This window comes from Globicephala melas, chromosome 3 (genome assembly GCF_963455315.2).
Source record: "Globicephala melas chromosome 3, mGloMel1.2, whole genome shotgun sequence".
In the NCBI taxonomy this organism is placed as follows: domain Eukaryota; kingdom Metazoa; phylum Chordata; class Mammalia; order Artiodactyla; family Delphinidae; genus Globicephala; species Globicephala melas.
In genome coordinates this window covers 34,067,814-34,082,605 of record NC_083316.1, presented here as the reverse complement: position 1 = coordinate 34,082,605, position 14,792 = coordinate 34,067,814, and the positions used below count along the sequence as shown (strand labels likewise).

Genomic DNA, 14,792 nt, shown 5'->3' with positions numbered 1-14,792 from the left:
AATGAACATTAAATGCAAAACAATAATAACAATGATTATTAATTTGGGCAGAGGATTAAAATCAAGGTAGAAATAAGATTTTTGACAATAATGACATATAACGTGGGAAGGAATACTCAGTTTTCTAATATTATGTTTTTCAAGAGAAGGATAGAAACATCAATGCTAGGCTGTAGAGTAAGTATGTTTGTTAAAATTTTAAGGATGAAGAATAAAATAGAAATCAAATGCATAACTCCCAAACCAGTAGAGGAAAAAGAGGGAAATAAAGCAAATTTGATTAATACAAAAGAAGACAGAAAACAATAAAATAAGACAGAAAGAAAAAGTTTAGCAAATAGAAGGCACAAATAAGATGGCAAGAACAAACCCAGATCCATTGAAACAACAGATAGAAACAAAAGATAATTAAGAAACAACTTTATTAGAAAGTACATCAAAGACCCTAACAGATACCTTACCAAAGAAGATATACACATAACAAATAAGCATATGAAAAGATGCTCCACATCATATGTCACTAGGGAATGCAATTAAAACAACGAGATATCTATTAGGATGGCCAAAATCCTGAATGTTGGTGAGGATGTGGAGCAACAGGAACTCTCATTCATTGGTAGTGGAAATGCAAAATGGCACATCCACTTTGGAAAAGAGTTTGGCAGTTTCTTATAAAACTAAATATACTCTTACCATGTGACCCAGTAATTGTGCTCCTTGGTATTTACCCAGAGGAATTTAAAACTTATGTCCATACAAAAAAAACTGCACATGGATATTTATAGCAGCTTCATTTATAATTTCCCAAACTTGGAGGCAACCAAAATGTTACTTTCAGGTAAAGAGATAAATATACTGTGATGTATCCAGACAGTGGAATATTATTCAGTACTAGAAAGAAATGAGCTATCAAGCCATAAAGAGACATGAAAGAAGTTAAGATGCATATTAATGAAAGAAGTCAATCTGAAAAGGTTTTAATCCATTTTGAGTTTATTTTTGTGTATGGTGTTAGAGAATGTTCTTATTTCAATCTTTTACATGTAGCTGTCCAGTTTTCCAGCACCACTTATTGAAGAGACTGTCTTTTTTCCATTGTATATTCTTGCCTAGTTTGTCATAGATTAATTAACTATAGGTGTGTGGGTTTATTTCTGGGCTTTCTATCCTGTTCTATTGATCTATATTTCTGTCTTTGTGCCAATACCATACTGTTTTGGTTACTGTAGCTGTGTTGTAGTATAGTCTGAAGTCAGGGAGCCTGATTCCTCCAGCTCCGCTTTTGTTTCTCAAGATTGCTTTGGCTATTCAGGGTCTTTTGTGTTTCCATAAACATTTAAAATTTTTTTGTTCTTGTTCTGTGAAAAATGCCATTGGTAATTTGATGGGGATTGCATTGAATCTGTAGATTGCCTTGGGTAGTATAGTCATTCTGACAATATTGATTCTTCCAATCCAAGAACATGGTATATCTTTCCATTTGTTTGTGTCATCTTCAATTTCTTTCATCAGGGTCTTATAGTTTCCAGAGTATAAGTCTTTTGCCTCCTTAGACAGAATTACTCCTAAGTATTTTATTCTTTTCGATGTGATGGTAAATGGGATTATTTCCTTAATTTCTCTTTCTGATATTTCATTGTTAGTGCAAAGAAATTCCACAAATTTCTGTGTATTAAGTTTGTATCCTGCAACTTTACTGAATCCATTGCTGAGCTCTAGTAGTTTTCTGGTAGCGTCTTTAGGATTTTCTACATATAGTATCATGTCATCTGCAAACAGTGACAGTTTACTTCTTCTTTTCCAATTTGGATTCCTTTTATTTTTTTTTTCTTCTCTCATTGCTGTGGCTAGGACTTCCAAAACTATGTTGAATAAAACTGGCGAGAGTGGGGCTTCCCTGGTGACGCAGTTGTTGAGAGTCTGCCTGCCGATGCAGGGGACACAAGTTCATGCCCCGGTCTGGGAATATCCCACATGCCGTGGAGCGGCTAGGCCCGTGATCCATGGCCACTGAGCCTGCACGTCCTGAGCCTGTGCTCCGCAACGGGAGAGGCCACAACAGTGAGAGGCCCGCATACCGCAAAAAAAAAAAAAAAAAAAAAAAAAAACTGGCGAGAGTGGATATCCGTGTCTTGTTCCTGAAGTAATGCTTTCAGCTTTTCACCATTGAGTATGATGTTAGCTGTGGGTCTGTCATATATGGCCTTTATTATGTCGAGGTGGGTTCCCCCTATGCCCACTTTCTGGAGAGTTGTGTTTGGTTGTTTTTTTTTACCATAAATGATGTTGGATTTTATCAAAAGCTTTTTCTGCATCTATTGAGATGATCATATGATTTTTATTCTTCAGTTTTGTAATGTGGTGTATCACATTGATTTGTAGTTATTGAAAAATCCTTACCTCCCTAGCATATATTCCACTTGACCGTGGTGTATGATCCTTTTAAAGTGTTGTTGGATTTGGTTTGCTAGTAATTTGTTGAGGATTTTTGCGTCTATGTTCATCAGTGATATTGGCCTATAATTTTCTTTTTTTGTGGTATCTTTGTCTGGCATGGTCTTAATTTTTTATTTGTAATTTATACCCCACATACTTTTTGAAAATATTCGAGTGTATTATGGCAATAACACATCTGACACAGAGGAATTAAAATAAAAATAAAAGGAGTTAGCAATTTAGATAAAGAGAAAAAAGGAAGTACCATGTACCTCTAACATGGAATTATCTGGCTACTAAAGGAGCTTGTGAAGGAAGCTCAGAGAAATAATTTTCTGACAGTAATCATAATTATAACAGTTAATTCTTTGCCATTTAAGTACTGTGCTAAGTGCTTTACATGCATTACCTCACTTAATTCTCCTAACAGTCCATTGAGTGAAGTTAGTCTGGTATTTTCCCCATTTCACAGCTAAGGAAACTGAAGCACAATGAGATTACCTCATCTAACCTGTAGCCAAGTAGCTAAGAAGAAGAGTTACTTCATGGTGAACGTAGAGCAAAATGCTACCTCCTATTTTCCCGAAACTCCAACTATGTCTTGGCATCATGGAAATTTGTCTGACTTGCCATATATGTTGTCTATTGGAAAGAAAATATCATATCCTAAGAAATCTCTTAAATCTTCCTCTAGCTCTGATTCTAATATTCTGGGAAATTATTCTAGATAATGAATGTATTATACAGGACATAGGTCCTCTTTTTTTTGTGATGTTATCTTTATTATCATGAAACCTGAGGGTAGGGAGTATTATCTGATTTGGGGGAGACTTGTGGCTGTAAAATCTTGAGCCACAATATTGAACTGGGAAGGGAGGGACTCTTGCTACTAGTTGCATTTTCCAATTTCCTTCTCACTGGAAACCCCATTAGAGGGCATTTTCTTTCAAAATGCTTACTCCCCAATGCCTATCCTTCCAAACTTCCAACTTTCATGTTTCTAATTACAAAGAAGGAGAAGAGGGAACTAATATTGATGTAAAGCAAGACCCACTTCCATCAGTCAAGGGCTGTGGCCTCAGTCACTCCTCCAAGATGGCAGAACCCAGAACTCTGTTGCCTGCAGCTCAGTCTTGGCCCCTCTCTGACTCTACTGCTTTCCACTGACAAGGTGACTTTATGGTGAACAATGTAACCTTTTGGAGTGTAATGGTTCATCATTTCATTGTGAATATAAGAAATGAAAAAATATTTGAGGGTCATAGTCTTCCAAAAAATTATGAGTGATTCAGTGTCACTGTTGGAATAACAAATGATTCAGATAGTTTATGAGTGAATGTGTTTTCAGCTGGAAACTGGGGTGAAAGATGTGCGGAGGGGGTGTGGCAGGAAGAAGAGAGGGAACAAGAAGATATTACGTCCACTTTAGGAGCCCCTGATCTAGTTTAAGTCATAACCTGGAGGACTTCAGTATATTGCCTAGGATATCACCAGGCACATGTTAAATATTGTTTACGAAAAATTTAATATAACTCATTTTTTGTCTTCAACTTCTAGGTTTATAAAAGATTTTAAGGGCTTTTTCTACTGCCTGTCCCTCTGCTACCATGTAGGGCTTTACATCCGTAGAATTCCTTGGAATTTTCCATCCAAATACTTCTAATGGCTGTATATGAACAGCAGCCCTCAGACAGGGGTGTGTGGGGCTGTGCGTTGTTCAGAGTAGCTTGCCACAAAGAAGAAAGTCCTCTTCTCCTTCATGTTTATGTATGTGTGTATGTGTTTGATGAAAATAATCTATTCCTTCTTCAAATATCAGGAAAAAATGATGTTTTAGAAATAGATACCATGCTTATGCATTGGCTTCTAGAACACTATGCTGCTATGTGTCTATATTCATTTGAATTCTGAAAAACAATACATAGATAATTCCAAACTGTTAGTAAGTAGTGAGATGAAACAACATATAAGGCTATTTTCTTTTCTCTATCCCATATATCCTAATCTCCGAAAACCTGCCCAGTCTGTTCAGCCAGTCTGAGGTGCGCCAGATCAGCCTCCACTGTAGGCAAATTTCCTTGGCCACCCTCCCCTAGTAACCAGAGTCACCTTGCCCGAATATCTGTGGTTTCCTCACAGAAGTCCAGTCATCAAAGGTTTGTACAATACAGATCTGTGCCATAGCTTGACAGCTTTGTGGTGGTCACACTTTCCTAATAGTCAGGGAAAAGATTGGTAAACTCATTTGCAACAATTAACTACTAATCAGGGAGTAGTTAATATGAATGTGTTATTCCATTCCAGGATTTTTTTTTTCTTCCCTTGGGATTTCTCCAAGGATTTCTCAGAGACCTGATTGCCCCTCCTCTATTGAGTCTTCAGTCACCAGCTGTCTTTTTGCCTTGCTAGTTAGAACAAGAAGCAAGGGAATACTTTTTCATGGTCTCATCAAACAGCACCCTGAGCCCCTCTCTTGGTATTGAGCTAAGAGTTATCATCTGCTTCTAGCTACTAGTTCCTGGGGTGAGAAGGAGGAAGCTGACCCAGGAATTCAGCTGGGGCCCCTGAGAAGGCAGATTTCATCACCTTATCCACCCAGCTACAATGGGAAAACTCTCTTTGTAATGCAGGTATCAGCAATGGAACCATCTTTCAGGATAATAGCCATCATAAGGAGTAGAAATAGGTATTCCTTCCTGGGATGCTTAGACAGCCCACAATGGGTAATAATAACAATTGTGATATGTATAAAGTTCTATAATTTACAAAGTGCTATTTCAATCTTTCCCTTGATTATCATAATACCCCAATGAGATATGTGTACAAAGGAATAACGGACACCATTATTATTAAATACAGATTCAAGAAGGAAAGAGAGAGGTCTAGTAAGATATCTAGTATATCATCCTAAAATGGCCCCACCATTGTTCTTGTCATGCCCACACATGTCAGTGCTCCCAGTCTGATGACTGGTCCTGGGAAGTGTCTTTTATTCATATAAGATTAATTGTTATTTCTGGGATTCTGCTGTAGTGGAGGTTTAGGAGAGCTGCCTTTATTAATTTTTTTTTAGATTGAAGTATAGTTGAATTACAATGTTGTGTTAATTACTGCTGTACAGTGACTCAGTCACTTTGATATATTCTTTTTCATTATGGTTTATCACAGGATGTTGAATATAGCTCCCTGTGCTGTACAGTAAGACCTTGTCCTTTATCTATTCTATATATACCAGTTTGCATCTACTAATTCCAAACTCCCAATCCAACCCTCTTCCACATCCTTCCCCCTTGGCAACCAGCAGTCTATTCTCTATGTCCCTGACTCTGTTTCTGTTTCATAGATAGGTTCATTTGTGTCATAGTTTAGATTCCACATATAAGTGATATCATATGGTATTTGTTTTTCTCTTTCTGACTTACTTAACTTAGTATGATAATCTCTAATTTCATCCACGTTACTGCAAATGACATTATTTCATTCTTTTTTATGGTTGAGTAGTATTCCATTGTATATATGTACCACATCTTCTTTATCCATTTACCTGTCAATGGACATTTAGATTCTTTCCATGTCTTGGCCATTGTGAATAGTGCTGCTATGAACATAGACGTGCATGCATCTTTTTGAATTATAGTTTTGTCTGGATATATTCCTAGGAGTGGAATTGCTGGGTCATATGATATTTCTATTTTTAGTTTCTCTGAAGAACCTCCATACTGTTTTCCACAGTGGCTGCACCAATTTACATTCCCACCAACAGTGTAGGAGGGTTCTTTTTTCTAAGAGAGCTGCCTTTAAACCCACAAAGAGATGTGCATCTACTCCTGTCTTCTGGAGTTCACTTCCACCTCTGACTAGAGCAGGGGTCTTAGATGTGTGCAAAGGACCAATGGTTCTTAAACTTTTTCATCCTGCCAGATCTCTTCTCACATGGAAAGACACTTCACAGAGTTAACTTGCAAATTCTGAAAACTACCATGTCTCTTTTAAGCCAAACCAGATCTGTCTTTGGCAATGGTCCCACACTTCACACAGTGTCTGGCCTGTCACATGCTGAGTTGTGTCACTGTTTAGCAAAAGAGGATACTGAATGGATCTGGTCGTTTGGAACATTCTACTCACTTGGCCCTGGGCACTACACTGGCTTCCCATCTGCTTCCGAGTACAGCTCTTTGATCTGATTCCAATTCTAAAAGTAGGAGATGGTCTGAGACCCACCCTCATTGGGCCCTGACTCAACATTACATGCCCAGTGCTTCCTTCCTGTTGGGAAGTTATGGTTCAATTCAGTAACTCAACTCAATTCATTAAGCATCTTGAGTAATATGAGAAGAATTATGTTCTAGTTGACAGTGGACTTAGAGTTAGGAGAACTCTACTACAACCAAAGCTATATGCCCAGATACTGTTTCTTTTCCCCTCCAGATCTCTCCACTGTTCTTCACCTTGCCCTTGGTTTCAGAAGGCTCACTACTATGGAATTAATTAATGGGTTTCTGTGTTCTCAGGTTTACAATTCAGTTTAACCAGTGGAGGTACCTCAAGTGGCTATAGAAAAGTGATGTTGGGGCATTTATTGCTCTGCATCCCTCTCTGAGCTTGCTTTGAGACAGGTGAGTCCCTTCACTGAAGTTCCTTGTCCCTCTCAAGGCAGCCTTCATTACAGCCCTCTTCTACCAGTTTCTGGTAACACTCCTTATCCTTATTCTTTGCAGCCTAGAAGTGGCAACAGTTCTTCAGCTGTTACTAGCCTTGAGATTATACATTACCCCGTCCACATGTTCCCTTTGTAAATAAACTCTCCTTGAATTATCCTAATTGGATTTTTCCATATGTTTTCTGTTGATACTCTGACAGATACACTGTGTGATTTGGGGCAAGTCACTCCATAGGACTAGTAACCTCAAATGTATTGAGAAAAATTTTGATGACCAAGAAGTTAATTCAGCGAATTCAAATATGCTGCAATTCAAGTACACTGGCAGTGAGAAATGAATAGTGGAAAGTAAAATAATAGCCTTCTTGGCAGTATTCTATAGAATTTTTAATTTAAAATTCCTTAAAGGTAAGAACCATTCTTTTTTTTTTTTTTTTTTTGCGGTATGCGGGCCTCTAACTGTTGTGGCCTCTCCCATTGCGGAGCACAGGCTCCGGATGCGCAGGCTCAGCGGCCATGGCTCACGGGCCCAGCCGCTCTGCGGCATGTGGGATCTTCCTGGACCGGGACACGAACCCGCGTCCCCTGCATCAGCAGGCAGACTCTCAACCACTGCGCCACCAGGGAAGCCCAGGACCATTCTTTTAAAGACATTCATTTGAGTTTATTGGAGCTAGAACTTGTCCATATCCCTCATGGTGTTTAGCATGTTTCCTTTTACATTGCAGGTGTTCAAAATATATTTGCTGATTTGAATTGACTCTTCCAAGTCCAATGCAAAACAAACTGGCCGTAATAGTTCCTCTTGTTCTGCCTGTTCTGACACAGAAATAGAGCCAGCTCACAGCAATCCCTTCCTTATGTTTGCACAGAGTTTCTGACTTTCATGATCTAATCTTGGGCTTATTCACTTACAAAGTATTTGCTTGGCTTGTATAAAATAAGTAACTTCTAATTAGGGAGTTGTTTTTTTAATTATTTGCAATCTTGTGTGATCGAGTGTTAACTCCCTAAGTAAATTTAAGCTCTAACAAGTGTAATACAGTAAATAACAGGGTTTATTGTTGTTACTTTTTGTTTTGTTTTGTTTTGTTTTTATATCAACCTGGGATCACTAGAAAATGACTGGTTACCACGGGAGATCCTTCTAACTTTCGTTCACCAAAAGTGAATAAGAACATGGAGTACATACTTGACCACAATTTAAATACAATCCGAACAGTTCCTATCAGAAGACAATACAAATAGTCTGGCTCAATAAAAAAGATTTTTCAAATAAAAGAATTTCCTTAAGAAGTAAAACAGCTGTTTGGGATGTATTTGTTTCTGTGTGTGCTCTAAATAGTGTGCCTCCAGGTCCAGATAATATCTAGGCTTTTGGGCATGGGGAATTCTTTGAGGTACGGTCTTGAGTGGCTAGACACTTTAAGGACTGGCAAAAAAGAATATACTTGAGGAAATAGAGGTGTGAGGTGTGAGGCATCAAAACTGAAACAAGAAATGCCTGTGTCTTGTGGGGAGCTGACTGAGAAAAGTATGGGATTAGAAGAGGGTCATTATCAGAAGTGAGTGGAAAAGGAGTTCATTGTCACTGTAATTTTCCCCACTCATAACTGCCATGACTTCCATAGCCAGCTTTTAGTGTCCTTTACTTCTCTTAAGGTAGTTACACAACTCTGAGAGGATGCAGGAAGAAGTGATAGAGGAAGAAAGATTGTTAAATCATTCCAAAAATGTGTCTACTGAATTTCTGACAATTTTTTGTAAAAAAAAGAAAGGAAGAACTTTTCTTTATATAATTTATATGAGAGGAAACTCAAAAATGCATACTAATAGAGGAATTGTTAAAGTATGTATTAGCATGTGCAATATGATGCAATCATTTAAACAATATTTGAAGACTATGTAATACTATCGAAAAACATTGATGATACAATCCAATGTGCTTGGTACACACCAATCAAACTATGTAAAATATGAATGCATGTGAACACAGACTAAAAGGATATATGGGTAAATGGATAGTTTTCTCTAGGGAAGCTCTCTTAAAGGTAGGAAAATTGCATATCTTCTTTAGTTTTTAATCTATCCCTTAATGTTACCACATTTGCTTTGCAGCCAATAAAATCAACATATGTATGTTGAGATGTGGAAGAGGCAGGAGGGTGAAGCTGGTGGATCACCAGGCCCTAGATGAGACTGTTGGTGTCATTTTTCCCAAGTTTCCATTGTTGGCTTATTTTTTTACCATGAGAGATTAAGAAAGATCTTGATGGCAGAGAACGGCTGTCTATTTTTCTATTGACTGCTAGCCTGGTACAGGGTACATACTAGGTGTTTGTGAAATACTTAGTTTTCAGCTAATACATTTTGAGTGTCATTGCAATATTTTCATTTCACAAATAGCAACATCCATTACCCATTTTAGATGTAGAGTCATGGGTTTTTCATTTGAAAGTAAGACAATACTGTATATCCCTGATCAATACTCTATATAACCAATACTATTGCAACAAATAATGCTTTATAACAAATATGTACTTTGAGTTAAGTGGTTTGGGAATGTTTATATAGCATGTAATACGTATGTGTGTTCTTGGATTTATGGAACAAAATATCATGTAACATTAAGGTGATGCTATTCAGAATCTTCTTAGGTCTAATAATGGTACCTGTGTTCTAGTTTTTATAAACCAGTGTGTATGTGTGCACCAGATCTACAGACATTGCTTATTATTTTAGTTTTGCCATGAGTTTGGAAAGTAAGATGAGGTATGCTTTTCTCTACACATACAGATCTCAGATCTCAAGTCTGGATGAAGAGGAAGGGAGATTGGAAGGAAGACAGGAGGAATAAATAATCCCCATGCCTCAAACACTTCTTTGATAAAAGAAAAAAAGATCCATCTCTTGGCAAGTGGTGTTTTGTGAGGGCATCGTAGAATCAAAGGCTTGTATTTCAAGGAGATGTTATTTCTGTGGCACAAACATGATTAAGGGTAATGTTGTGTTATTTCAGATTTTCGTTATTCATAAAAGGAAAACCAATAGTGTCAGACGTGCAAGAACAAAGCTAAATAGGCTTCAGAGACCTTCTGGCTCTCAAATCTAAGAGAATATAATAATTGGACTGTTTATTTGCCATGTTTCATATTTGATTTCTTAGAGGGAAAAACACAGTAGATATTCTTCATTCAGAATAGTTGCTTTTAGTGATGGGGATTTGGTTTTATCTACTCTGGCCCCTCCCTTTCCCCAGTACATTTCTTCTGTCTGTCCAGGTAACCAGAGCTGCTCCTGTGCTTACAAATATTCAAAGCTGCCCCAAATTCTGGAGTCTGACACTACAGGGAGGTTTTAGTGGAGAATCCAGGGAAGGAGGTAGAATCCAGGGAAGGAAGTGGCATTAAAAAGACATCAGCATCTTAAACAATCAGTTCCTAAAGAGGATTGGGAAGACAGGGCTGACTGTGTGACAACCACATCTGCCTTCCCAACTTTTTTCCTTTCCCTTATGATGCATACTCCCTGAATATGACTGAATCTTCTTTGCGTCTCTTTCAATGCCTGCCGTGCACAGTTAGATTTAGGTACCTGTCCCAAGGATAAAACTACGGGGTGAAAAGATGGTCATGGAGTAAGTTACCCTGCAGTTGAGCCCCCTACAGGTGGGTTCTGGCTCTGGATTTCAGGAGAACCTATACTTGTGGTAAGAATCTGGAATGGCATGTCGGTAAGGAACAGAGCCTTCCAGAGATGGTGGCTCTTGCCAATGCTGCATCTGGTACAGGAAAGGGAACTCATGGTCCAGGGAATCAATAAGGGAGAGGACTTTAAAACACATTTATCTATCTTAGGCACTCCTGGATGCTGTGACAATATTTCCATTGAGTAGTACTAAGAATTTTTGGCAGCCATAGTATTTATAACTTTTCGGTGCAGTTCTCATTCGTTTGCTAAGCCAGTATTTGGTGAGAACCTACTATGTGCCAGGCACTTAGTGCTCAGAGTTAATAATGCAGAAATAATAATTAATAGTGATGATAAAAGCTAATATTTGTGGAGTATTTTATGTGATCCATGTCTAGTGCTTATCATTTATTTTACTTTATACTTTTATATGTAGATTGCATCATCTGTCCATTTATAGATTAAGATATTGAGGTGTACAGAGATGGAAAGATATTATTTCATACAACAAATATTTGAGTGTCTTTTATGTGTCAATTGCTGTGCCTTTTGCTAGAGATACAATAGTGAGCAAGACAGATTAGATACTTACTCTCATTGAATTTAGATTCTAGTGGGTGGGAGGCAGACAATAAGCAAATAAGCAATTAAATAGTATGAAGCTTGAAGTTGGTGATAAATATAATACTATGAAGAAAATCAAACTTGATCATGGGCTGAAGACTAACAGGGAGGGTGGGTTGAGTTAGATACTTTAGATACAGGAAGGTCAACTTAAGAAGATGACATTTAAGCTAAGACTTGAATGAAAAGGGTGTCAGCCATGCAAACAACAAGGGGCAGAGCAGAAGGATGCACACAAGGGCTAAATTGGAATGAGCTTAGGTATTTGGTTAGCAGAAAGAAGGCTGGTGTAGCTGGGGTGCAGCAAGCAAAGGGAGTCCCATCTTGAGGGGCCTTAGGACCCTGAGCTACATGTTACTAAAGGCTCCTGGGAGTCTGATTTCTTTCGACTTCATGGAGCATCTTTGGGGGCAGTGAATGGAGGAAGAACCAGACAGTGCTGTGCAAAACAGATTTTCTTGTTTCGTCTTAGGTAAAGTATATCTCTCTCTTAGGTACAGACTGTCTTGTCTTTCTTGGGCTGTCCAGGACCTTTGGGCGTTGAAGCAGAGCAGAATACCAGAGAAAGTGTGGTTTTCTTCTGGTTCTTTCCCACATTGTTTAGGAACAAAGATCCCTTTGGAGTTCTTCTCTAGGTTCTGCTAAAGTAGCCAAGGCCAACATTGTCAACAAAATATGCCGTTTTCTCCCTGATCTTTGCCACATTTCTTTCATAACCCACAACACAGTGTTTATGACATCTCTCCAAACTTGGAAATCACACAAGCAGAAATATGTGAATCAATGTGTATGTATGTATTCATGTGTGTGTCTATGCGTGTGTGTGTGTGTGTGTGTGTGTGTGTGTGTGTGTGTGAAGAGGGGAACTGGGAGTGGAGAAGCATAGGAAACTGAGGAGAGAAGATGGTGTAATGGGTATGTAGTTTATGAGCAAGAGATGCCAATATTACCTTAATTCCTCGCTATTCAAAGTGTGGTCCTTCAAACAACAGCATTGATAATACCTGGGAGCTTACTGGAAATGCAGAATCTCATGCCCCATTCCAGATTTTAACAAGGTCCTCAAGTGATCCATATGCACATTAACATTGAAAAAGTATAGCCTTAATGATTGCATATGCTTGGGTATTATTCTCACACTTTATCTTTTGTCATCAAGGATCTCTAGAAGATCATGGACTGAACAACTATTTTATCAAAGAGTATCACATATAGTTTATTACAGCATTTATCATACTTTATAATAATGGTGAATTTTTTTCTTGCCTAATTCACCCCACTATGATATGAATTCCACAAGGATGAACAACATGGGTTTGAACTACTTGGGTCCACTTATATGTAAATTTTTTCAATAGTAAACACTACAGCATAGCGTGATTCATGGTTGATTGAGTAGGCAGATGCAGAACCGTGAATATAGAGGAACCAAGTATACAGGGAGCCACCTATAAATTATACGCAGATTTTTGGCTGCACAGAGTGTGGGCACCCCTAGACCATGTGCATTGTTCAAGGATCAACCGTGTACTCTTTGATTTCCACATCCCTGACCCAATGCATGGCATGTAATAGATACTCAATAAATGTCTACCAAATGCTCGATAGTCCAGAGCAGGACATGAGGCATAAGGGATGCTTAATAGAAGGAACCATCTTCCCTTCCTTTACTTGATAAGTGCTGTTATTTTAATCTCCCAACTGCCCACCTCTTCTCAGCCACACACAGAACTCCTATCACAGTGTCTTGCACACAACAGGCACTTTATTTATTAAATAAGTTAAATAAGAACTAGACAAATCTAGTCCCTGCAAAACTCGTGCCACACAGAAGTTCCTGGAGTGGAGATGGAGATCAATGAATAAAAGGTACTTATCTGCATGGTTTAATTTTAGCCTGAAAAATTTACTGATTATCTTGAGAACTGTCAGAACAATTGAAAGAAATTTTGAGGTAAAAATCAAGAGATTGGTAGAAATAAGTGTCTAAGCCACATATTCTGTTGGGTTTCAAACAAACCCAAAAACAATGCTTTGCCTGGACCTTCAAGATGGCAGAGGAGTAAGACACGGAGATCGCCTTCCTCCCCACAGATAAATCAAAAATACATCTACAAGTGGAACAACTCCTACAGAATACCTGCTGAACGCTGGCAGAAAACTTCAGACTTCCCAAAAGTCAAGAAACTCCCCACGTACCTGGGTAACTCAAAAGAAAAAAGAAAAAACAGAGAAAAAAGAATAGGGATGGGACCCACACCAGTGGGAGGGAGCCATGAAGGAGGAAAGGTTTCCACACACTAGGAAGACCCTTCACAGGCGGAGACTGCGGGTGGTGGAGGGGGGAAGCTTCGGAGCTGCGGAGGACAGCACAGCAACAGGGGTGCGGAGGGCAAAGTGGAGAGATTCCCACACAGAGGATCGGTGCCGACCAACACTCACCAGCCCGAGAGGCTTGTCTGCTCACCCGCCAGGGCGGGCGGGGGCTGAGAGCTGAGGCTCTGGCTTCGGAGGTCGGAGCGCAGGGAGAGGACTGGGGTTGGTGGCGTGAACACAGCCTGAAGGGGGCTAGTGCACCACGGCTAGCCGGGAGGGAGTCCGGGAAAAGTCTGGATCTGCCGAAGAGACAAGAGACCATTGTTTCGGGGTGCACAAGGAGAGGGGATTCCTTCCCCATCTGCCCACAGAAGGCAGAGCACCACCTAAACAAGCTCCAGAGACAGGCGCAAGCTGCGGCTATCATCACGGACCCCAGAGACGGGCATGAAATGCTAAGGCTGCTGCTGCAGCCACCAAGAATCCTGTGTGCAAGCACAGGTCATTATCCACACCTCCCCTCCCAGGAACATGTGCAGCCCGCCACTGCCAGGGTCCCGGGATCCAGGGACAACTTCCCTGGGAGAATGCACGGCGCCACAGGCAGTTGCAACGTCATGCCAGCCTCTGCAACCTCAGGCTCAACCTGCATCCATACCCCTCCCTCCCCCTGGCCTGAGTGAGCCAGAAACCCCTAATCCGCCGTTCCTTTAATCCCCTCCTGTCTGGGTGAAGAACAGATGCCAGAGGGTGACCTACATGCAGAGATGGGACCAAATCCAAAGCTGAACCCCAGGAGCTGTGCAAACAAAGAAGAGAAAGGGAAATTTCTCTGTGCAGCTTCAGGAGCAGCGGATTAAATCTCCACAGTCAACTTGATGTATCCTTCATCTGTGGAATACCTGAATAGACAAAGAATCATCCCAAAATTGAGGCAGTGGACTTTGGGAGCAACTGTAGACTTGGGGTTTGCTGTATGCGACAGACTAGTTACTGATTTTTATGTGTATATTAGTATAGCTTTTAGCACTTGTTATCATTGGTGGATTTATTTACTGGTTTGGCT

At 39.6% G+C, this 14,792-nt stretch overlaps 1 protein-coding gene across 2 annotated transcripts in view; it reads left to right on the top strand.

Annotated features, from left to right (window-relative positions):
- Window positions 1–14,792, top strand: part of PLCXD3 (phosphatidylinositol specific phospholipase C X domain containing 3) — a 190,528-nt gene that overhangs the window by 101,172 nt on the left and 74,564 nt on the right. Inside the window, exon 1 of one of the 2 annotated variants that reach the window (XM_060295738.1) lies at window positions 9,978–10,095. The exons of the other annotated variant lie outside the window; for it this stretch is intronic. Within the exon in view, the coding sequence (XP_060151721.1) occupies window positions 10,086–10,095 (10 nt within the window). The 5' untranslated portion in view covers window positions 9,978–10,085. Of the gene's footprint in view, window positions 1–9,977; window positions 10,096–14,792 lie in introns of those variants that run through there. 2 annotated transcript variants of the gene reach the window in all.